At 39.4% G+C, this 23,710-nt stretch overlaps 4 protein-coding genes across 5 annotated transcripts; 3 read left to right on the forward strand and 1 right to left on the reverse strand.

Annotated features, from left to right (window-relative positions):
• Positions 1 to 3,021: 3,021 nt before the first annotated feature.
• LOC103471825 (alcohol dehydrogenase class-3-like) lies at positions 3,022 to 9,517 on the reverse strand. Its single transcript, XM_008421033.3, has 9 exons — positions 9,365 to 9,517; positions 6,485 to 6,586; positions 5,687 to 5,837; positions 5,437 to 5,524; positions 5,131 to 5,350; positions 4,014 to 4,277; positions 3,782 to 3,914; positions 3,543 to 3,681; positions 3,022 to 3,255 (listed from the first exon to the last, which is right to left on the reverse strand). The coding sequence occupies exons 1-9, from the start codon at positions 9,380 to 9,382 to the stop codon at positions 3,222 to 3,224; spliced, it is 1,149 nt and encodes a 382-aa protein (XP_008419255.1). The 5' UTR covers positions 9,383 to 9,517; the 3' UTR covers positions 3,022 to 3,221.
• gar1 (GAR1 homolog, ribonucleoprotein) lies at positions 9,510 to 12,922 on the forward strand. The gene is made up of 7 exons (XM_008421032.2): positions 9,510 to 9,632; positions 9,854 to 10,030; positions 11,685 to 11,839; positions 11,938 to 11,997; positions 12,070 to 12,199; positions 12,312 to 12,431; positions 12,516 to 12,922. The coding sequence occupies exons 2-7, from the start codon at positions 9,868 to 9,870 to the stop codon at positions 12,524 to 12,526; spliced, it is 639 nt and encodes a 212-aa protein (XP_008419254.1). The 5' UTR covers positions 9,510 to 9,632; positions 9,854 to 9,867; the 3' UTR covers positions 12,527 to 12,922.
• A 690-nt stretch (positions 12,923 to 13,612) lies between these two features.
• On the forward strand, positions 13,613 to 17,278 carry LOC103471823 (alcohol dehydrogenase class-3). Of its 2 annotated transcripts, XM_008421031.3 has the most exons (9): positions 13,613 to 13,768; positions 14,294 to 14,395; positions 15,259 to 15,400; positions 15,474 to 15,561; positions 15,650 to 15,869; positions 16,263 to 16,523; positions 16,592 to 16,727; positions 16,806 to 16,944; positions 17,074 to 17,278. In XM_008421031.3, the coding sequence occupies exons 1-9, from the start codon at positions 13,751 to 13,753 to the stop codon at positions 17,096 to 17,098; spliced, it is 1,131 nt and encodes a 376-aa protein (XP_008419253.1). In that variant the 5' UTR covers positions 13,613 to 13,750; the 3' UTR covers positions 17,099 to 17,278. The 2 variants fall into 2 exon arrangements, with proteins under 2 accessions (XP_008419253.1, XP_017162744.1); XM_017307255.1 differs by lacking the exon at positions 13,613 to 13,768 and having other exon boundaries at positions 14,249 to 14,395.
• A 1,225-nt stretch (positions 17,279 to 18,503) lies between these two features.
• eif4ea (eukaryotic translation initiation factor 4ea) lies at positions 18,504 to 23,436 on the forward strand. Its single transcript, XM_008421030.2, has 7 exons — positions 18,504 to 18,602; positions 19,282 to 19,382; positions 19,626 to 19,721; positions 20,371 to 20,434; positions 20,579 to 20,692; positions 20,921 to 21,060; positions 22,458 to 23,436. Exons 1-7 carry the CDS (start codon positions 18,585 to 18,587, stop codon positions 22,570 to 22,572), a joined length of 648 nt encoding a protein of 215 aa, XP_008419252.1. The 5' UTR covers positions 18,504 to 18,584; the 3' UTR covers positions 22,573 to 23,436.
• The last annotated feature ends 274 nt before the right edge of the window (positions 23,437 to 23,710 follow it).

The following is a 23,710-nucleotide window of genomic DNA, read 5'->3' on the forward strand; positions in this document are numbered from 1 at the left end:
ATTACAGACGTTTGACCTGCAGCTGAAACCTTTTGCTTTCTAGTTTTTAAGAATTAATCATATTTTTTCAAGAAATTCTGCCACAGTGGAAGATTGTAAAACTATAGTGCAACCAAACATGACCTCTATAATAACATTTAACGAGGAAAAAAAACATTTTTACTACAACTACAGCTCTGTTTAAACGGTTGTGAGTAAATCGACTCATCATGTAAACTCTGATAGATAGATGCTACAGTTCAGACTAATTTTCTTGCTGTGATGTTGATCTGCAGGAGAGAAGACTGAAAACATTTATGTCACATACTCATAAAAAAATCTTAAAAATAGTTCTTGGTTGAAACCATTACAGAGGAAAATCCAATGTTAATATTACTCTCCAGCAAATACACCTGTCCCTCTCCATGCTTGTTTGGTGGTTGGTGTTACTGAGGAAGAGCCAGAACGTTGAAGCTGAGCTAACATCCCATAAAGCTTCTCAAATATAAATTTGTTGTTCGTTTAAAACTCACGATACTTCCTTCTTGGGTTTCTGCTGCAGAGAAACCACTTTGAAATTAAATTTCATGTAGAACTAAATTGAATCAGGATGACACTAATTCCAGATTAAAAAGCAGGTTTGCAGCTACTGTACATTGAGAAAATATCCACACAGTTAAGCCCAAATGATTCACACCGCTGGGAGGTTTAAGTTTGAAGTAATCTCTTAATTTGACCTACGTCTTTCTTCTGACTGGAAGTAGCAGCTGAATCCGAGTCCAGACTTGAATCTGATGGAGAATCTGAGCAGGGAGCTAAAGATTAGGGTGATGGAATGGAGGCCTTTCAACCCCAAGGACATAAAGCTTAAAATACCAGTGGAAACATACAAAAAGCGGAAAAGCAAAGGGTTTGGTTACTGTATTGCCTACACAGATTTTCCATTCAATATTGAACCAAAAAATAATGTTCAAGTCAATAAAATGCAGTTTCCAAATTCTTTCTCCTCTTATGTCATTTTATTCCCCACTAGAAACAAAAAATAAGTCTAAACCTCTGGAATGTTTTTGTTTTACAATGTTCCAGGTTTCAACTGCAAATTTAATTAATTTAATTAAAATGTTATGTGATAAGCCAACACAGGGTAAGGGAGAAGAAGATGATGGATATTTATTCTTAATAAAAACCTGAAGCCTGTTGAAATAAATCAAGTTTTAAGTTTTAACCTCCCCCAACTTCACAGTGGACAAAGCATTCCCATAGCGGAACATAGTGATGGCAGCATTATGCTGTGGGGATGAATCCTGGAAGAAAACCAGTTACAGGCTTCAGAAGACCTGAGACTGAAGTGGAGGTTCAGCTTCCAGCAGGACAAACACTGTGAACATATAGTGAGATTTATTATGGGATGGTTTAGAGCAAAGCAAATTCCTGGGTGAAAATGGCCTAGTCAAAGTCCAGACTTAAATTTAACTGGGGAGCTGTGGCAAGACTAGTCTCATATAATCTCCATCTGATGGAGCTTGAGCTGTTTTGGAAAGAAGAAAGTGAAATGTTTCAGTCTGTAGATGATTACAGCTGATAGAAACAAAGACAACCAGCTGCAGCTGAATGAATGCATGAACGCATGCTGCATGCATGAACGCATACATGAACGCATGCAGCATGCATGAACGCATGAACCCATGCTGCATGCAGCTGAACCTCAAGTGAAAGTTCATCCTAAAAAGTCTCCACTTCTGATGATGAATCCATATATTTGCATTTTTATTTGTCAAAATGCTGTTTTCTCCAATCACTTCACAATTTTGCAATACTTTGTGTTGCTCCATTCCACAAAATACCAATAAAATAGTGTCTATAGATTACTTGTGTAAATATCAGTTTATGGTTGTAATGAGAACAAATATTTCAGTTTTGAATATTATTTCTGTGGCATTCATCTCAATAGTAGCAAATTTCAGCTAAATTAATGCTTTTTTTTAAGATTTCAGATTTCACACACAGACTGATTAATAAAACAACTTTATTGAAATCTAGATGTTGTGAAATACAAGGCAACGCCTCTGACCTTTTTCAACCAAACACACTTTTATTTATTCAATCTAACACTGTTATTGATAAATATTCTCATTTCTTAATAAAAATAAAGTGTAGAAATATGCAAACATGAATTCTAAATGTCAAGTTTTCCCTGTTTCTGTTTCATTGGAAATATGTGGAAAAAGTTGCAGAGACGTTGCGTCTGAGTCTGAAGAACGGTTGTGACAATTCAGATGCATGGATTAAAAACAACAAGCAGGACTCGTGGATTTTCCTTTTGGATATTTTTTCCCATAAAAGAGTCAGTGGTTCAGTCACATGGATGGGAAAAAGCAGCAGAAATCCGTGAGCATGTCCAACACGATGGTTCCCCGTCGCTCCAACACCTGTCTGGACTCGTCTCGCTTTTCCTTCCTCTGATTCGGGATCTCCATGCTTCTGCTCTCCAGTTCCTAAAAGTTTGCCTTAGCTTTGCATTTTAAGGTAAAACCAGGTCATCTACTGCAGTCTGTGATTAATGGCACCAGCAGAGAAACCAAAGATGAAGGGAAGAAATTTATTTTCCATTTTATAAAAAGAAGGTTTGGAAAATCATTTTAGCTGCCAAGTGCATTCATTTGATCCGAACAGACCTTCAATAAAACAAATTCTTTCGACAGCCATTTTGGTTCTTCCCTGTAAAGCATTCCCCAAACAACCTTTTGTCTTCAGTCCTGACAGCCCACAACTGTTTTCCTAACCGCTCAATATATATAATATTACCAAGGACGAAATCTGGTCAGCCTGACCACATGAAGCCGCCGTTCCTCACAGCTGAGGACGGATTCGGCCTTTTGGTTCCCACAGCTTCTATCCCAGCTTCCTGTCCAAGTTGGTGTAAAGCAACTTCAGGGTCACTGTAGCTGCCAACTGTTACAGATGTATAGAGAATATACCCTGACGCTGCTGCAGATGCTGCAGAATTAGGAATTTCTTTCTTTAAATGAGAGACATTAGAGCTTGGTGTTTACATCTAGACTTTAATAAACTGTAGGGAAAACATAAAATAAAAGAAACTTCATAAATGGAAATGTGATTATAGGGACAAATGTTCAAGTTTTTTCTATGATACAACACTGCCATCTAGTGGGATTTATGGTAACTTGATGCTAAAACAAGGGATTTCTTCAAGGTGGACTCATTTCTGCTGTATCCTTCTTTCAGAAGTCGTCCAGACTGATGACTGTTCGGATACTAAACAAATAAAAACAGGAAGAATGATGAGGATAACTCAAGGTTTCCTTCTATAGAAGAAAATACATGACTGCAGTTATTAAAAATAAACTACATGGTGCATTAAAAGAAAAAAAAAGACTTTAATGAGTTTTAAACTCATTAAACTGAGCATGTTTCAGAAAAGCACTGAACAGGAAGTAAAGATGTTGTGAGATCTGCTCAGTGATTTAAGTCTAGCTCTGCTCTGCAGCTACCTAAACAGAGGAAACGACCGCAAATGGAGTGAAAACTGAACAGCTTCTCACCTTTGACCGTTTCTCAGCAGGTCGAAGGCGTTGTTGATCTGAGCCAGCGGGAGGTTATGGCTGATAAATTCATCCAGCTTCAGCTTCTTCTGCATGTAATCCTCCACCAGCTGAGGAACGTCCTTCGCACTCTTCCAACCTTCACAACAAAACATCAAGTTTATTTAGGTCAGTTTCCAAAAGTATTCACACCCCTAGGAAAAAAAACCTAAAATGAGGCTGGGATGTTTTCAACTGACCTCCAAAGTAAGTCCCCTTCAGGGTGCGCCCCATCAGGATCTTTATAACCTTGACGCTCATCGACTCCGTCTCTGTCCACCCAGCAATGACGCATGTCCCGCAGCCGTCTCTTGTGGACTCCAGTGCAGCGCTCTAGAAACAGCCAAACAAGCCCAGTCTTTCAGAAACTACATGGAAAACTTCAACCTTAAATCTTAAGTGTTCTCATTTAGAAAAAGAAATGCCATCCACCATGGTGACTGGACTGCCAACACACTCTAGAGCATAGTCCACCCCCCCGTTGGTCTTCTCCACCAGAATCTCCTGGATGGGCTTGTTTCCATAATCTCTGGGGTTGATACACTCTGTCGCTCCAAACTCTCTGGCTTTCTGGAACTTGTCAGGGTTGATGTCGACCGCGATGATCCTTCTGGCCTTGGCCGCCTGGCAGCCCATAACGGCAGCCAGACCCACCGCTCCGAGTCCGAACACGGCACAGCAGGAACCTTCCTCAACCTGGATGGAAATGCAAAGATGGATGAAAAGGTAAATTAACTTCTTTAAAGAAACAATAAGATATTGGACAATAATTTGGATCAAAATACTCAACAGAAATGACCATATGTAACTTTACAGAAGCCATTAAAAATCATCTGGATGGAGGTAAAGTTGTTCAACAATCACATTTCTCAACAAGGATCAAAACTGGTTCGAATCATCTCGTGTTTCTAGACAGAAATGTGTTCAAATAAACTACATTTTTGCATTGATAACATTTGGAATGTGATGTAGGTGCACCACAAGGGTCGATGCTGTGGCCTCTGCTTTTCTGCTCACTGTATGCAGATGATGCAGTAATTTATGCAACTGCAGCTACTGCTTATCAGGCTGCAGAATTATTAACTCAGCAGTTGGCTGCTTAATGTCAAATTGCAAATCTTCAATGTGTTTTAAAACACGTTGAAGAAAGAGTTTTAAACAAAGGTGAATCCAGAGGAAATTGGTTGATCTATACTGAAATATTTGGGGTTATCTGAGACTCAGTTTGATGCTCATGTCAAGAAAATGTCTCAGACTTCAAGACTAAAATAACCTCTTCCTGTTTGATAAGAAATGTAAGCAGCTCAAAAACACATGTAATGATATTATCACATAGGTCACATTGCTGTACTGCTTGGGGCTGGACTTCAAAATCAGTCATGATTAATGTTATACAAGCAAATGTAATTTGGAAGAAGGAAGGCAGGCAGGCAGGCAGGCAGGCAGGCAGGCAGGCAGGCAGGCAGGCAGGCAGGCGGTCGGTCGGTCGGTCGGTCGGTGACCAATTAGCTTTAACTTGACCTACACCAGGTAGTTTCGGTCCTCTCACCTTCCCGGTTTTAACAGCCGCACCGTAACCAGTGGAGACGCCGCAGCCCAGCAGGCAGACTTTTTCCAGTGGAGCCTTGGGGTTTATCTTCGCCAGAGACGTGTCGGGAACCACCGTGTACTGACAGAAGGAGCTGACACCCAGGAACTGGTAGACCTGCTGACCTCTGCAAGATATTCTGCTCGTCCCGTCAGCCAAAACACCCGCTTGTGTGTTTTCCCTGTAAGTGACATGAAGATCAGAGCGTAAATAAAGTCTGTGGGGGAAACACCATGCATGCGACTGTGTGTGTGACTCAGAAATCACCAGTTCTTCTTGCAGAGGTTTGTTTTCTCACATTTACACTGGTCACACTCTTCACAAAACGGAAGAAAAAGAGGAATGACTTTATCCCCTGACAACAAAATGAAAGCACAAGCATTAAAAGAGGATACAATGGGCAAAAAAGATGAAGTAAAACCAAACTTAGCATGTTTCATGGGCAAAAAAGGGCAACAAAGATGAAGTAAAACCAAAATCTGACTCTGATACTTGTGTGTTTTACTGTGAAAATTACCCGGTGCAAACTTGGTTACATCTGGGCCAACACTCTCCACTACACCTGCTGCTTCATGTCCCAGAACCACAGGGAAAGGTCGGAGGCTCATTCCTCTTCCGGCCTCATACAGGTATTCCCAGTCTGTGTGGCACACGCCTGAGGCAACAACCTACAGAAACAAAACATTGAAACAACTGATCAGTTTCAGAAAGAGGAAGCTGATGTTTTTCCAGGCAGGGTTATCAAGCTGAGTCAGTAACAAGTTTTATCTTTCAGATATGTTTTTGCATAACTTTAAGATAATATTTGGTAACACTTTATTTGAAGGGTTGTGCGTAAGACTGACATAAACATGACATAACACCAGTCACGAACATAAAGAAGTCTTTATGAATGTTTATGACAGTTGTCATGACGTTTCATTCGGTAAATAATGACACTTTTAATGCAAAGTTGCTCTAAAAGTTGCATTAAAAGTCCATTAAAAGTGCCAACTTTGCATGATTTTGTAAATTACGATAATTTAATGCAAAGTTGTCATTTTTAATGGACTTTCAATTTTAGAGCAACTTTGCATTAAAAGTGTCATTATTTAACAAACGACACTTCATGACAACAGTCATAAACATTCATAAAGACTTCTTTACGTTCATGACGGGTGTTACGTCATGTTTTTGACTGTGTCATATCAGTCTTATGCACAACCCTTCAAATAAAGTGTTACCTAGTATTTTAATAACATACATCAAAGTCAGCATGAAAACCCCTAAAACTGCATCAGAAACTAATTCAAATGTGTGTGTGCAGTGTGTGTACCTTGATCCGGACTTCATGAGCCTTAGGAGGGGCAACATCCACTTCTTCAATAGAAAGAGGCTTCCTGGGCTCCCAAGCAACAGCTGCCATGCATCTGATTACCTGGAAAAAACGAAACATGCTAAGTGAATTTCCTTGCCACATCCTGAAGCTATAACGACTGGCAGTTGATGAAGTTCATATCAGTACAGAAATGTTTCACAGTTTTTAAACCTCTAGTTCAAAATCTTAAAAGATTAGATTACCCAGAAAGAGATTTTTAGGGTCAGCCCAACTACAAAGGAAGAAATCAAACATAGACTGCATTATTGTTAAATGCAGCCTATGTTTTACAGTAGAAACCCTATTAATTACAAGAATCTCTTTTGGACCAACACAGAACAGGTGCAATAAAAATATATATTTTTAAGAAGATCAAACATGGCCTGAATAAGTTTAGCAGAAAAATAGCAAAATATCAATTTTCTGTAAAAACTCAATTAACAATTAGAAAACATAATACTTTATTTTTCAAAACTGGGCTCAGCAGCTTCACAGTAGAAACTGTTATTTAATTTAATTTAAAAATACTTTCCTAAAGGAAAATTAAATGTGGTAACTCAGATCTGAAGACTGTGGCTGTACAGAATCTGATACAGATTTGTATGACTGCTGCAGCCAAGGGCGTAGGAACGAGTCTGTCATGGGGGGAAGGGGGCGCATATCGGAAACCTGACAGATCAGTAAATAGCTTAAGCAGAAATGTTAAACTATTGTGCCATCAACACATCAGTAATGCGTTACTCTAATCTGACCCTTGTTTTCAGTAACAAGTAATCTAACATGTTACTATTTACAATCTAATAATCAGATTAAAGTTATGCACAGTATAATGACCGTTATTCCAGGATGAACACTCACTTTAGCATTTGCCTCACAACTAGCAAGCTAAATACTCTGGTAGCACAGACAGGCTACCAGATTCTGATATATCTTATTGGTCAAGACATTTGATTATTGGTCAAAATGCATTGATATAAATTGACTGGTAATTGAACTGGTTCTACCTCTTCCTAAAACCAAAGTAGAAAACAGCTCATAAAATAGGACTCAGCAGTTTTAAACTCAATACAGCAGTTTGACCAACAAAAATAAAATCTAAAAAACAAGTTTTGTTCTTCTTGAACAACTCTCTACATCAGTGCAACAGTTTGATCTACAAGATAAATAAAAATGATACTTTTCACGTCTAACAGACCTTTAGCTCCTCACTGTTAACTCAGTCTCACTTTACAGCCCTGAGTTCAGTAACTTACCAAACATGATCCATAAAAACACTGAAGCAAAAAGACTAAATGTTTTTTTTCCTGTCATTTTCAGCCACAAACATTTAACTAAAATATCTACGGATATGTGTTTCTGTCTCTGCCTCCCTCTGACTCTCTGCAGCCTGATGTTCCTGCATGGATTCACGGATTTACAACAGACAGTAATGTCAGAATGTGAACTAAATATAAAAACTATGTTTTTATCATACAGAATGAGAATTTAAACAACTTAATTTTCAGATGTATACATTATTATACATCTCAACTCTATTTACTGTGTAGCAAAAATTTTCACAAATTTATTTTTAAACCTCTCCTCAAGCACTTTTCTTATTGTCTCCTTACTATTATCCTTATAGTGTGGGAATAATGAAAACAATATTGAAACATTGAAAGAAATCAACCTGACATCAGTCTTCACCTGTTCTCCTATCTGGTTTTATTGACATTAATATACTTTTTATATCTTCACACTCTGAAACTCCACCTGGCTCTCCTATGTCTTCCCTGACCTGCTCCTCTCATAATAAAATAGTTTATTTAAAAATTAAAAACAGTTAATACATATTTCAATAAACTCAATGAAGATCTCACCAGAGCTTCTTCACCTTTCTTCAACATCATTCTAGCACTGCTGTTCTCCTAAATATCTTATATAATATAATATAATATAATATAATATAATATAATATAATATAATATAATATAATATAATATAATATAATATAATATAATATAATATAATATAAATACATGTTATGTGGTCGAGTATGATCAGGTGTTGCTCACTTTAAATAATAAAAAGGCTAATTTCGCTGCTTTTTCAGTCTCATTCTAAATCATTGTGACTAGACTAGCTAACTTTTAAACAAAGTTAGGAGTAAAATTTTGTATATGCGACTATCCCTGAATTAAAACGGCTTAACCAAAAAGATGTAGTTCTATATATGAAAGAAAACTCACAACAAGATGTTATAAACGAGCAGCGCTCTGCTGAATGCGCTGTTGTGCACCTTCAAAATAAAAGTACGCGAGTGGAAGATTTTAAAATTCTTCGCAACTGCGGTGAAATTATTGGGGATGAATGTGACTGTCTCTAATATTGGGGGTGGGGAAATGTCCCCCGCCCGCCCACCCGCTTCCTACGCCTATGGCTGCAAGACATCCTTCCTTCCCCTGCATCATTATAAACCATATGCCTGTTTTACATTTAGTATCCACTTTATTGAATAATTAATAGTGAATAATAAATAGTAAAGCCTTAATGTTTTGCCTCATCCGGGCCAATATTTTTGACATCATATGGATGAAAAGCTTTATTGTTTCATGAAGCTTCATCTCACTATCACTAATGCTAACTATGAAAGTGAAATGATCGAATATTTTCAGATTATTTTTGAAAGTTCCTAGGCTCTACTTGATTTATATCGCCATGCTGCACTCGTCTAGATGCGTCGATCATGTGAAATAAATAGGAAGTCGCGAATCGGGTGTGAACTTCAGCATCAGTGTCGGTAATTCATTTATGTATTTATTGTTGAAAGAAAAGAAAGACAAAATTGTGCCTTCTTACCTGTCCTGTTGTTGCCATTATTAAGTGAAAGTAAGTCTGGAAGTGAACAAATATTAGAAAATAAACTGTTGGAAAACAAGCACTTAACCAGCGGCAGCAGCAGCAGCTGTCACAAGAGAGAGAAAAAAATGTGTTTGTTCCTTTAAAGATGACGCCCAGGAAGTTTACGACACTTTCCGTTACACTTGGTTATGTTTACGGCAGCCTCTTGTCACACGTGTTGTCGCATGGCGATTGGAGTCGGTAGAGCGCTCAGCTAGTAATTCAAGTATGTATTCTAATAAATATGTTTTAGATATTTCGTTTTTCTATCTTAAGTGATGCTATAACATGTTTTGTAGTTTAATAATGTTGTTTAGTGAGTGTGCTCGAGGAAGCTAACTAGTTAGCAGGAGCTAATACCGTTAGCTCTTTGAGATGCATGTGTTGATGCTACTTAGTTCAACTTCCATTGTGTTTTACTTTGCTTCTCATTTCTTTCTATTTCAGACATCTGAAGGAAAATGTCGTTCAGAGGCGGAGGTGGACGTGGTGGGGGTTTTAACAGAGGAGGTGGAGGTTTTAACCGAGGTGGGGGCTTCAGAGGCGGTGGAGGATTCGGCCGAGGTGGTGGAAGAGGCGGCTTCAACAGACAGCAGGACTTCGGTCCTCCGGAGCGAGTTGTGGGTAAGTTCAGTTCAACCAGCGGAGGTAGCAGATCTTTGAGGAGACAAGAGATCTTTCAGTTGATTCTGAAAGATGATCTCTTGATTGATTCTGATGCTAGCAACAGGAGATTAGGTGGCACGGTTTTAAAACCTGAAGTTATGGGCTAATTCTGGTTGGTTTTATATTGAATTCAAAGAGATTTTATTTAAATTAACTCATATCATCCACGCATTTCCAGTTACTTGTTGTGGATGGTGAGGTTGTGAGCGGGAAGATTTTCTGGAAGCAGTCAGACTTGCAACGAACCTCTTCGGGTTTTGCAACAACCTGAAGCAACAGTCTTCACCAACTGAAGACTGTTGCTGTATGAAAGTCTGATGATTGTGATGACATGCTAACAGCTGAATATTCGGGCAGCAGAGCCCTTATCCCACAGTAACATGTACTGGATGACCCCATCAGTTGTTAAGCACTGCTAACTAATCCATAAAGCCTCCTTTTTAACCCCACTGGGATTTGGGGTCAGAATTCAGCTATTATTTGAGGTTTTGATTGTTAATCACCTGTAGATTTGAAATTTTGAAAGGTGATGTTTTCTATGTAAACCTGAATGCCCTAAAGTGGAGCTGAAGTCAGATTCCCAGATTTTGTGCATAAGTTGGCCAATAAAGCTGATTCTGATTCAAAATAAATGCTAATGTAGTTTTTTCCAAAGCTTTTGCAAAGGAACGTTCTATAAAATATCTCTGAGATTTAATCCGTTTCATTACCATCTCCATAACTAATTTACTTTAGCTATGGAGATGTTTAAGTATTCATATTTAAGTATCCATATTTTCCTCCAAGATAATATAAAATGGTTTTGAAATGGAACTAAAAAGGGATAGAATGGCAACCTGCAGGTAGAGACTAACAAACAGGTGACTGACCTTGAGTTGGTGCTGAAGTGGAAGTGGGGGGAGGATGCAGGTGTAGGTGTTGTCATGTCAACTTGAACCCGGTGGAAACGTGTTGTACGTGTGTGTGCTGACTTCACTAATGTCTCTACAGATCTCTAAATACCTGGAGTGGCCATACCAAAGTGTTCACTACATCACAATAGTACAATGTTGTCATAACTGTTGTTTTGACAACAGTTGTAATTACGGTCACAATAACTTCATTAGGTCTGATCTGAGGAACAACAAGTTCCAGAGAAGATTGAATTACATAAAAAATAGTTTCTCTTGCAGCATAATGACCTCGGCTGTTTTTGACATTAGGAAACTTCTTCTGAAGCGATTTAGAAAAACCTGAGGAGGTTTTTTTTTATTTCAACTGTTATGTTTTGTTCACTGCTGCATAGATTTGGTCTTTAGCCTTTATTATTTACCCTAAGCTGTTGATGCACAGAAACTTTATTTCTGCAAAATAATTAAAGGGCACACCACACTTTTCAGATTTTATTTGTTAAATATTGCAAACCATGAATTTTTCTTTTCATTCCTCAATTATCCACCATTATCTTTTGGTCTGTCATGTAAAATACTTTTTGTTGTTGTAACAATAGAAAATGTGAATAATTTCCCAGGACATAAATGCTGCTGCAAGTAGCTGAATGTGTGGTGCAGATGTCTCTAGTTTTTAGATATTAATAATTTAATGTAATGTAATAATGACTTTGTCTCTGCAGCTTTGGGGGAGTTCATGCACCCCTGTGAAGATGACATTGTGTGTAAGTGTACGACGGAAGAAAGCAAAGTTCCCTACTTCAACGCTCCGGTCTACTTGGAAAACAAAGAGCAGATCGGGAAAGTGGACGAGATATTTGGCCAACTCCGAGACTTTGTATCCTTTCTGTTGTCCTGATTTTAGGCTCTGAAACTTCTGAGGATTTTCATGTGTTGCATCCAGGATTGGTTTCTTTCTTTAACAGATTCCTGCAGTATTTTTCAGTAAAGCTCTCTGAAAACATGAAAGCATCTTCGTTCAAGAAAATGCAGAAGGTAAAAACTCATTTCCAGACTGTGATTGATTCTTTTCCAGACTGAACTCATTCTAAATCCCTTCGGTTTTAGTTTTATATCGATCCAATGAAGCTGCTGCCGCTGCAGAGGTTCCTGCCAAGACCTCCAGGAGAAAAGGGGCCTCCGAGGGGGGGCGGAAGAGGAGGGGGCAGGGGTGGAGGAAGAGGCGGTGGGCGTGGAGGTCGGTCTTGTCTGTCACATTCAATCAAATGTAGAATGCTGGTGCTGCTACTTGGGTTTGTACATAATCAGGTCCACCACGTATGATTAGTTCCCGTTTTTGTTTCTATCAGGCGGTTTTAGAGGCGGGAGGGGAGGATTTGGAGGAGGCCGAGGAGGATTTGGAGGAGGCCGAGGAGGTGGAGGAGGCTTCAGAGGGAGAGGAGGAGGAGGAGGAGGACGGGGATTCAGAGGTCAGAACTTCTCTCTGTACAGAATATTTGTCATCCTGTGTCAGAATGTCGCTGGGTGTCCTCATGGTTTGTTCTGATGTTCAGGTGGAAGATGAGCGCGCTCTGCTGGCCTGGAGTCAACATCACATCGAACCTCCAACTAGAAGCTTTCAGTCTGCTGGATTCTGGCCTCACAGACTCATTAGGACTTTAACTGATGAGTTTCATCTTTTGTCTGGATGACTGATGGATTTATATGTATTTTTTTACCATTATTTAAAAGGTTCATGTGTTTGTGTCTGACACAGAGGGGACCGTTTGCTTTTGGTCTCATATTCTGTCTTGATGGGGGGAAAATATAATTCTAGGAAATGCTTCCATAAAACTTTCATGTGGTGATTTTTCTAACATAGAGAAATCTAAGTTTATTCAGCATTGGCTGGAAACATTTTAATAGAAATATTTCTTAAACTGAATTTTTGTTAAAGGCCTTGATTAAAAGGTTTTCTGTCTGTGTGTGCTGCTGTTTTTTTATTTTTATATATACGTATATATATATATTGAAGGTTTTAAACCGTAAGTGCAGGGATTCTTTCTTACCTGTAAGATATAAATAGAAGAGAATACAAAACAGTTCATAGATAATGTACAATTTAGGTGCATGATTTGAATTATTGGGATAATTATCTGCAAAATGTGTGACAATTGATTATACACATGAATTGGTAATTTAAACACCTGCCATGGACAAAATGATTTGGGAGGAAATGGTTTGTTTAAAGGTCCTGCTGGAGATGACAAGTAGATGGAAAATTAGAATATAAAGAGTTGAATAGACTCAGCAGAACATTTATTTTAAAACAGTTTTATGTAACTTTCTGGAACCTTCAGTGAGCATCAAGTACAGTTGGATTATTTTTAATGGGAAATGTTGAAACTAACAGGCAACAGAAGTCAATTCAAAACGACCAATATAGAGTAAAAAGCACAGTCAAAACCACAAGGAAGTAAAGCAAAAAAGTTATGTTTTATTTCCATTAATTTGTTTTCTATTGTAAATCCCAGAGATTTTTTTTAGCAACGGTACAATGACGGATGGCTTTCAATTTAAACTCATATAACAAATTCTGTCTACGGTCTAAATGTATGTAGATTTGTTGGGTAAAATACACATTAACATGCTGCGATGATTTATAACTTCTTGTTCGACCCAGTTTTCGCTCCTTTAACCAAGCTGACGTCATACGCACGCTGAGCGTTCTCACTTCTGATTGGCTTAGAGGTCGAGTCCTTTACGGCTGCTCGGCATCCTCCGCCTCCTCGTTGCAGAAGGAACGAACATGGAGACAGCTGGGAAAGTAAGTTTCCACAAACTAAACCAGAAATATTTCATATGCATTTTTACTCCGCGTGAAGAAAGAAGAGTAAACGCTTTAAAAGTGTCCATGTTTAGTTAGAGCTTGAAGTTCTGAGAACCAAGATGGAGGTTTTTACTGAAGCGTGTTGAATGAATCGCAACAAAGAATTTGGGTCTCCAGACTGAACAGCAGTGACCTTTGGCAGGTCGGTTCCAGCTGGTACTTTCAGGATTCCCCCGCTTCTGCCACTTAAGTGTGGACTCTGTCTCTCCTCTGATTTAAACAAAAGTAATGCAATGAAAACATTTAAAGCATTTCTCTGTTGGCGGTAAAATGAGCGTCACGCATCGCTGTTAACTGCAGAGATTCAACTAAACTAAGCAGCAGCAGCAGCGAGAGGCTTCAGCAGGAAAATACAGGAACTGACTGCAGTGTGGGACCTTTGGCATGCACAGCATAACAGGAGGTACTTGTTCTTGTTGCAACGCCTAGTTGATGTTTAATTCTCCATTTTTGTTCCTGCAGGTGATCAAATGCAAGGCAGCTGTTGCCTGGGAAGCAGGGAAGCCTCTCTCCATTGAGGAGGTGGAGGTTGCTCCACCCAAGGCTCATGAAGTTCGCATTAAGGTGAATTTTAATCTGATTTTAGCCCAGTTTTCTAAAGTGGTGCATATTAAAGTAACAATCCCTCTTGAATGAACATTCTGATGTCATTTTTAGGCCCTTTGCTTTCCATTCAAACCTGTTCAGTTTGTGGATTCTGATGTCAGGATAAATGTGGAAAATGTTCATGAGGAGAAAATTACTGCCAAAAAACTCAGAAATTTCGTATCTAATTTTAAATATTCACAAAAAAGACGTTTGTAAAATTTTTTCTATGATTCAAGGCATACATTCATAATATTAAAACAATCATAAATTTACTTTATGATTTGCTGTCATTAATTACTGACTATAATTTCTGACACTATAAAGTCTAAAATTACTGCCAGACGTTCTCTAAGAACAAAGTATTAAATTTCTAAGTTGGGCTTCTGGATATTTTCCAAGGTGTAAGTGGAAGATCCGGCCTCTTCCTCTATCAGAACCAGATATTCCAGATCCAGACTCACTGCGAACGCCTCAAACAGGATCCAGAATGTCGCCTGCTTTTTACAACGCAGCAGGGAAACCCTTGGAAAATACGCTGATACTTCAGGCTGCATCAAATTCTGACATGTATCAAGTATTCTTATACTAAAAACTGCAGTTTGCATTTTAAGACCTTTTACTCTTTAAGCAGAATATTTCTTATTTCAGTTTTTGTTGCTCTTTGAATTATTAAAGTACAGTATTATTTTTTATGGTCTTAACATTTCGGTTGCTACTCTACGACACACACACTGAAGCTGTAAGAGTCATAAAGTTCTCCTCAATAATTTATCTTTCCTACTGTAATAATTTGATATTTGACATGTAAAAGGCTCATAATGTGCTGCTAAACCTCCTAGATTCTTGCTACCGGGGTTTGTCACACCGATGCTTACACCCTGAGTGGCAGTGACCCAGAGGGACTTTTCCCTGTCATCCTCGGACATGAAGGTGCTGGAACTGTGGAGAGCGTTGGTGAGGGCGTCACTAAGTTCAAACCAGGTAAGAAGTGGTGCATAAATATACAGGTGGGCTGTGTTATTTGTGTTTTTAATTCAGAGTTATTCTCTCCCAGGTGATACTGTCATCCCTTTATATGTGCCTCAGTGTGGTGAATGCAAATTCTGCAAAAACCCAAAGACCAACCTGTGCCAGAAAATTAGGTGACATTTAAAAACACAAACCGAATGGAAACTCAGTCATCAGTAAGAATGTCTCCTCATGCATCCACCATGTTTCTCCACCCTGCAGAGTCACACAGGGTCAGGGCCTGCTTCCCGACAAGACATCACGCTTCACCTGCAAAGGGAAGCAGGTGTTCCACTTCATGGGGACCAGCACCTTCTCTGAGTACACGGTGGTGGCCGACATCTCGCTGGCTAAGGTTAATGAGAAAGCTCCGCTGGATAAAGTCTGCCTTCTGGGATGTGGGATTTCCACGGGTTATGGAGCTGCTCTGAACACTGCCAAGGTGAGTTCATCAGGAAATAAAACTATTATAATCTTACTACTACTACTACTAGGATGCTCAAGGATGTTTTGCATGTAAACAATATAAACACAGAAAAGAATTTAAAAAAAAAGCTCAATTTAAAAGAAAAATAAACAAATTATGAAATGCCCTGATACTTTGTTGCAGAATTATTCATAAAACAAATGCTTTATGCATATTTGATTCCCAGTTTTCATGCTGGCCTGTAGCCAACAGGTTGCAAAATACCCAGAAATATGAAGATCTTTATCTGTGGTGTGTAAGATTTCACCAACCGAAACAAGTGAATTTCCTGCCTACAAATCGACTAGTCAGACCATTATCCTATGATTTCAGCCATTAATTCTCAGAAATGTTGGCTCTGTCTCACAGGTCGAATCCGGTTCCACGTGTGCTGTGTTCGGACTCGGCGCCGTCGGCTTGGCTGCCATCATGGGCTGCAAGGTTGCAGGAGCAACCAGAATCATTGGTATTGACATCAACCCCGACAAGTTTGAGAAGGCCAAAGAGTTTGGAGCCACAGAGTTTGTGAACCCGAAGGATCACAGCAGGCCCATCCAGGAGGTTCTGGTGGAGATGACTGACGGCGGCGTGGATTACTCGTTTGAATGCATCGGAAATGTGCAAATCATGGTGAGACGTTGTTACTGGTGGAGATGAGATGATAAATGCATGGCAGCATCATGACCGTCTCTCCTCAGAGAGCTGCTCTGGAGGCGTGTCACAAAGGCTGGGGGGAGAGCGTCATCATCGGCGTGGCCGGAGCGGGACAGGAGATCTCCACCAGGCCGTTCCAGCTGGTGACGGGCAGAGTGTGGAGGGGCACGGCGTTCGGAGGTGGGGAACACTTCTGAACCTTTCTGATGAGGCTTCAGTCTGTATCTCTATCCCTCAATGAAGCTGTTGTTCCTCCAGGCTGGAAGAGTGTGGAGAGCGTTCCTAAACTGGTGGAAGAATACATGAATAAAAAGCTGAAGGTGGACGAGTTTGTTACTCACACTCTGCCGTTTGAGAAGATCAATGAAGCCTTTGACCTGATGCACGCCGGAAAGAGGTAGAAAACTGTTTATCATGCAAATCAGTCAGACCATTATGCTGTGGTTTTAGTTTTAATATTGTTAGTTTTATTGCATTGTGCTTTGTCTACATCCTGATGCCTTTTCTGCCTTTTGTTTGTTTGCAGCATCCGGAGCGTTCTGACTTTGTGATCTGCCTAAAACATTTGTCACATCCGGCCTTAAAGAAGCTCCATCCCATTACAAGCTCCAGCACTTGCCTCTCCACACGTAGTTGGATATAAATTACAGCATTTAGAAGAAGCTCTAACAGCAAAACCATTAAATCATGAACTCTGTTTAGAAAATCTTATTAAAACATTTAACTTGCTACTTTTGACTGATTTGTCTTTTAATGATGTATGGTCATTTTCTGACTTGACAAAAACAAGTTTGGTGCTTATTCTTGAAATGAAATGTATTTAGTACTGAAAGATAAGTCTTCCTGAAACTCACACACACCATGCATTAGGAGCTCCTATATTATTAAATGTAGAAATTGTGCCTTATTGTTATACATCAATAATGTGGAAGGAACTGAAGCAGCAGCTTTCAGGTTTATCTTATTGATCTCATTTCATTGTTAAAGTGAAACAGGAAATTGAAAGTTCAGAGTGATTGAAGATCTTCATCACATCTTCCTCTTAAAAACTAAACTCATTTGGACTTTGTTCTGATGCCAGAAAAGTGCAGAGTGTTCAGTCTGGAGGCAGGTGACTTTCTCTGGAGCAGCTTTTGCTCCTGGTTCTGCCGGCTGTGGTCTCTCTCTCTCTCTCTCTCTCTCTCTCTCTCTCTCTCTCTCTCTCTCTCTCTCTCTCTCCTCTCTCTCTCTCTCTCTCTCTCTCTCTCTCTCTCTCTCTCTCCTCTCTCTCTCTCTCTCTCTCCTCTCTCTCTCTCTCTCTCTCTCCTCTCTCTCTCTCTCTCCTCTCTCTCTCTCTCTCTCTCTCTCTCTCTCTCTCTCTCTCTCTCTCTCTCTCTCTCTCTCTCTCTCTCTCTCTCTCTCTCTCTCTCTCTCTCTCTCTCTCTCTCTCTCTCTCTCTCTCTCTCTCTCTCTCTCTCTCTCTCTCTCTCTCTCTCTCTCTCCTCTCTCTCTCTCTCTCTCTCTCTCTCTCTCTCTCTCTCTCTCTCTCTCTCTCTCTCTCTCTCTCTCTCTCTCTCTCTCTCTCTCTCTCTCGAAAGGTTAAACTGAAAAATTAACAAATGAGGTTAGGAATTAATTCAATTATAATTTTCTGAAAGGAAACCCTTTTTTTTATTAATGGACTATTGCTAATTAGCACAGCAACAGAGTGTCTTCAGTCAGAGGATTCTTCAGAACCGTCAGCATCTACAACTCGTTGAAGATTGAGTTACAACATTTAATTTACCTCAAAATATTTTTTAACTGAAGTGAATAAGTATGTACATACTTTTGCAAAATTCTACAATTTACAGTATTTTTTTTCATCATCTTATTTAAGTTATTTCATATTTTACAAATAAACTATGCAGAATAATTTCTCAATGCATAACTTTTTTTTATTGATTTTTTTTTATATGTTTGGGGTGAACATGTTTCTTTTTCTGTAAATCTGAGTGCGCATGCGCAACCTGAAACTATTTTAACACACGCCAAAAAGCAGAAAATTGACTCCAGAAGATGGCGACCGCTGTAATGGTGAGTCCCATACATCCCTGTTGTTGGCCGAAGCGGTCCAGGTAGGCTGTGGCGGGCCTGGAAACAGAATTTATCCACCACTCAACACACATACAGTGAATGGAAAGTTAGTGGCGGTTCGGAACGGGAACCAGAAAAGCAGATAAAGGTCCAAACTCTGCCAGCTAGCTCGTTAGCTTCACATAAAGTTAGCGTCACGGATCCAACAAGATGATTTCAGTGGAGTTGTTCGGTTTAATCACTGCTTGCTGAACTTGCTTTTACCAGAACTTACACCGGAGTTACGTTTGATTCGGAACCACACATCATAGGTTTATTCGGACCGTTTAGAACAGTTGAGTCGGTGAGTCAAACTGTTGCTGTTGGAATGAATGAGAAGCCGGACTGGAGTAGGACGTTAACGTTTCCGTCAGCTGGTTCCGCTCCTGGTGATGTGGGGTTAAAAGCTCGGTTCCCGTCACTTCTGGCAAGAAGAAGTTTTTGGCAAACGGAAATCTGTGGGTTTATTTAATATTGAATTTCTTATTATTATTTGAAACGGAGGCTGACATGAGATGAACCCGGTCTGGGAGCTATGTTCCAGATCCAGATTTCCTGTCCTGGTGTCCATCTGTTTGTCCATCAGTTTTTCCATCCATTCCTCCTGTTTCTTCAAAAGTGTTTATTTTCCTCCAAACAGACGAGTTCAGTTCCTGTTAATTCGGAAAAGGAGAACTGTGAGAAAACTCTGCAGAAGGTTGTGAGTCCTGAAGGTTACATCAAACATCCTTTACAAAACAGGCAAGTTCTTCTTTCATGGCGCTACTACCAAATAAGTTTAAAAAACATTTTTAAAACGTTTTTATTAAATTGTCAAGATGTTCATTTTAAGGTCAACTTTGTGAGGTTAATGACATAAAGGTCTGTTTGCCTGTAATGACGGATCGTTTCAGCCCAGCATGAAAGCTGCACAGATAAAGATTTATGCCGTTTCCAAACATTGCACCCAGCCGTGCCTCTCTGAGGGTCTCCTTGTTTTCCCAGGTGGGCTCTGTGGTTCTTCAAAAATGACAAAAGCAAAACGTGGCAGGCCAACCTCCGGCTCATCTCCAAGTTCGACACCGTCGAAGACTTCTGGGCGTGAGTAGATTTACCGCTTCATAGAAGACCAGACTCATTCTCATATCAATTCAAAACTCTGAAGATGAATGTTAAGAAGGTTCTGCATCAGATGTACATTCTCTACATAATCTGGTTGTTATCGGCTGGTGTGTCTTTAGAAATTGAACTTGAGATTGTAATCACAAGAACAGTATGTCAAAAGAGGTAACTGCTAAAGAAAGTGGCTGTGCAGTGTTCTTTATCTAAGGCATATTAATTGGTAGTTGAGTGGAAGGAAAAAGTCTACATGCAGCAAGGTTCTGAAGGAAAACTCAATATTTCATGTTTCTTTTTGAGCAGCTTTATGAAAATGCTGACTCAATTTTATGGCATGACCTTGAACTGGTCCATACTGCTAATAATACCTGCTTCAGTCACCATGGCATCACTCAGTGCAGTTAACAGGGACGTTACCACATTCATGAAATAAAATCCTTTATTTGCCAGAGGTTCAGAAAGTATTCAGATTTTCTAAGCTTTAAGCCAGAGTGATCAAAGTAAACCGGTTTATAGTTCACCGCTCTAATGATCCAGAATGTTGGTTTCAATTAAGTTGAACTAAGTAAAATTTTTGATGCGCCTTTAGTTTAGGTGTCTATTTGATGAGAATATCGCCTCCTGTTGGCAGGTTGTATAATCACATCCAGCTGTCCAGTAACCTGATGTCTGGCTGTGACTACTCTCTGTTTAAGGTAAGGCTCACCTCTGACACGTTAACACAAACATCTGATTTGTTTTTGACTGTGGATTACATTAAGGTATGAAGAATAACAAATGACCTTAAAGTATTTTACAGAGCTGGTTCCCTGTCTGATCCGTTCTGTATTTGACCACAGGACGGGATTGAACCCATGTGGGAGGACGAGCGGAACCGACGAGGCGGCCGCTGGCTGATAACTTTGTCCAAACAACAACGGAAAAGCGATCTGGACCGATTCTGGTTAGAGACGGTATGCTGAGCTCTACTACAACCATATTTAGTTTTCTTTTATGTTGGATTTGAGTCATGTTGAATATGAAGAAATATAATCTGGAACATCACATCACTAATGTTTGAAGGCAAAATTATAATGATTTAAGTTGACAAAACCCTTGTTTTATGCTTCATACTGTGAAAACGTCACATACTGAGACGGTCTCCGGTAGAAACGGTTTAAATCCGTTTTGTCCTCCTGCAGCTCTTGTGTCTGGTGGGTGAAGCGTTTGACGACCACAGCGATGACGTTTGTGGCGCCGTCATTAATGTAAGAGCCAAAGGGGATAAAATCGCAATCTGGACGACAGACTTTGAAAACAAAGACGCCATCACACACATAGGGTGAGCTGCACAAACCACCATCTTGTTTCACTTGGTCTTCAGGTTTTCAGTATTTCCAGTGGTAGGAATATTTCTGCTAATGTTATAATAGTGCAACTCATTTTTTGTTTAGCATTTTTGCTAAGTTCTAAAACGTTTAGCAGTCTTAGCTTGCTATTTAATAATTTAAGAAAAATTCCAAAGCGTTAATTTACTTGTAAACTTTCAGTTGACTAAAGTTTGACATTGGTGAAGATTTTATTCTCCAAGAATCCTTCAACTAGACGTTTATATTTATGCTCTTATTTTGATTGATTATTTTTTCAGAGATTATCTGTCTCATGTTAGGACAGCGAAAGTTTTAATACGTATGTAAAATGTATTTTTTTAAGTTGGATGCTGCAGCTTTAAACAGAGGTTCGGTGTGAGAGTCACTACCAGGTGAAGCAGAAGCGGCGCTCCGTCTGTGAAATATTACTACCTGTAGCGTAGCATCAGTTCAACAGCGAGAGCAGAACCAGCGTCTTGCATCGCAGCTCCAAGACTTAAATAATCTTGCGGGTTATTTGTTTAGCTTTCTGACCGTCATGCTAATCCGGGTGAGTGTTTGTAGCTGTGCGCTGCTTTACCTGCTATCTGATCCTCCATATGTCTTTTTTACTGCAGTGAGCCTCGATGTAGCCAAACTCCGTCAGCTATGGCATTGTTTATATGTCGTATTAGCTTCGTTGTGTTGATACATTTTGACCTGCTTCAATTTTCCACCACAACACGCAAACTTCCCCATTCACTCAGTGCGTTATAGTTCCACATTGCTTAGGATTTGTTGCTGCGCGTTTGCTCAGTGTGAAGGAAAGAGGAGACCAGCTGCACAGGCAGGCTGAGAAATGAGAGGCAGGTGATCGGCAACAAGAGCCATTGATCGCCGATCACCGATCATGCACTTTTCACGAAAATCGGCTCGATTATGATCGGTGACCGATCGATCGGCACACCTCTACTTTATACATGTTTGTTTTTGTTTTTTTTCTTTCAAGAATCTTTGAGCAAGTTGTGAGTATGCAACAAAAAAAAAGATGAATACAGAATATCACAATACTTGAGTGAAGAAACAAGCAGGGTGTTAAACAAATGCAAAAATTCACAGAAATTGTTGAGCCTCATGTTCTCCACAGTGATGCCATGCAGGAAATGATATCTATTCTGTACCCAGAATGCATTGCTGTAGACTACATCCTGTAGTTGTGCAGTAAACAGTTTAAATTTTGTTCTGTTTTTTTTTTTTTTTTCATGCTTCAATTCATTTCCTGAAGCTTTTTGTTGCACCGCAGCAGTACTCCTGATATTCAGCCATTTTAGAGTAATATCCAGAGATTTTCAGCACCAGCTCATATTTGGCTACTTGTTTGTGCTTCTAGGCGAGTTTATAAGGAGAGGCTAGGCGTCCCACCAAAAGTGATCATTGGCTACCAGTCGCATGCCGATACGGCCACCAAGAGCGGTTCCACCACCAAGAACAAGTTTGTTGCCTGAGGACTCTGGATTCATTTACCACGTGTTGTTTTCTGCCGTTTCTTTCCATGAATGTAACTGAGAAATTAATCCACAGGGTGAATGTTTTGCTTTAGTTTGTGGAGAGAGTGCAATTCAAAAAGTACCACTTCTTTGGACACTTTATTTTGTAGCAGTTTCTGTTTTACAATTTGAATTAAATGTTAAAGGGGAATGTAAAAAAATACTTTGGTTATGGATTACAACTTTCTAATGATTGGAAACTTTGCTAAATTTGAGTTTTAAGTTTTGCTCGGGTCCAATAAAAATCATTTATTTTACAATAGGAAAATGTTCAGTTTTGTAAAATTAAAGTGGTAAAATGTGACTTTGTCATCACTGGTGCATGTTGGGTAATTGAGCTCTTTGTATTAGAACTCATCTGTGTTACACAAGTGTTCATTTGAAGCTCCTCCTTCAGAACCAAAGTGAAGTTTAAATGGAGCTTGAAGTCAACTGCAGAAAATAGGATTTCTAACCAGAACCACAAAAAGAAACCAGAAAATGAGTTTTCTTTTCTCTTCAGCTTCAGGTCACTCACAGTTAAGTTTTTATAATATTCTTCAGTTGTAGAGCACAGAGCTGCGGTTCCTTTGTCTTGAAGCCTCACTGTGTAGATGGAAAGGAGATGCTTTCAATGATTCTCACAGATTTAATCTGCAGTGAAAAATGGAACATTTGTTTGAGGTAAAATACATTTTTTGAAGCTAAAAGGTGCCTTTAGTGTTTAAACCCTGTTTGCATATTTTTATTTTACAACATATGTAAAAAGGACCAATGTAAATAAATTGTACAGTGATGTGTTCTCTCATAAGCAATGGAAATAAATATATTAAATGGTGTAAAGTGTTTCTGAGAAATCTTTAGAAGTCTATGGAATTGACCATATTTTTATTTCTTTACATTAATCATTGTGGACAGAGTCCATCCAGCAATTTTAACCAGATGTAAGTCCAGTTTCTCATGGACTTTCAGGTTGCCGTGATATCCTGATGCCGTCGTCCTGCTGTCCATGGCAGGACTTTCAAACTCCAGTCACTGAGCGCTGCTGACATGGAGCTTTTCAGTCTCTGCTTAAACCCACCAGATTCAGGTCATTGGATGGTTGGACTGAAGGACT

Source organism: Poecilia reticulata, chromosome 10 (genome assembly GCF_904066995.2).
Source record: "Poecilia reticulata chromosome 10, P_reticulata-male-v2, whole genome shotgun sequence".
In the NCBI taxonomy this organism is placed as follows: Eukaryota; Metazoa; Chordata; class Actinopteri; order Cyprinodontiformes; family Poeciliidae; genus Poecilia; species Poecilia reticulata.

What these genes read in the sequence shown, in the direction of transcription:
- LOC103471825 (XM_008421033.3), bottom strand. An exon ending in CTCATGAAGTCCGGATCAAG is followed by an intron (nt 5,838 to 6,484) that starts GTACACACACTG and finishes TTGTTTCTGTAG; the next exon opens with GTTGTTGCCTCAGGCGTGTG. An exon ending in TTGGCAGTCCAGTCACCATG is followed by an intron (nt 3,915 to 4,013) that starts GTGGATGGCATT and finishes GGCTGTTTCTAG; the next exon opens with AGCGCTGCACTGGAGTCCAC.
- gar1 (XM_008421032.2), top strand. Translation starts at nt 9,868, where the DNA reads ATGTCGTTCAGAGGCGGAGGTGGACGTGGTGGGGGTTTTAACAGAGGA. An exon ending in TCCTCCGGAGCGAGTTGTGG is followed by an intron (nt 10,031 to 11,684) that starts GTAAGTTCAGTT and finishes TTGTCTCTGCAG; the next exon opens with CTTTGGGGGAGTTCATGCAC. An exon ending in TTGGCCAACTCCGAGACTTT is followed by an intron (nt 11,840 to 11,937) that starts GTATCCTTTCTG and finishes AGATTCCTGCAG; the next exon opens with TATTTTTCAGTAAAGCTCTC.
- LOC103471823 (XM_017307255.1), top strand. Translation starts at nt 14,264, where the DNA reads ATGTTTAATTCTCCATTTTTGTTCCTGCAGGTGATCAAATGCAAGGCA. An exon ending in CGTCACTAAGTTCAAACCAG is followed by an intron (nt 15,401 to 15,473) that starts GTAAGAAGTGGT and finishes ATTCTCTCCCAG; the next exon opens with GTGATACTGTCATCCCTTTA. An exon ending in GAGGGGCACGGCGTTCGGAG is followed by an intron (nt 16,728 to 16,805) that starts GTGGGGAACACT and finishes TTGTTCCTCCAG; the next exon opens with GCTGGAAGAGTGTGGAGAGC.
- eif4ea (XM_008421030.2), top strand. An exon ending in AAACATCCTTTACAAAACAG is followed by an intron (nt 19,383 to 19,625) that starts GCAAGTTCTTCT and finishes TTGTTTTCCCAG; the next exon opens with GTGGGCTCTGTGGTTCTTCA. An exon ending in GTGACTACTCTCTGTTTAAG is followed by an intron (nt 20,435 to 20,578) that starts GTAAGGCTCACC and finishes ATTTGACCACAG; the next exon opens with GACGGGATTGAACCCATGTG.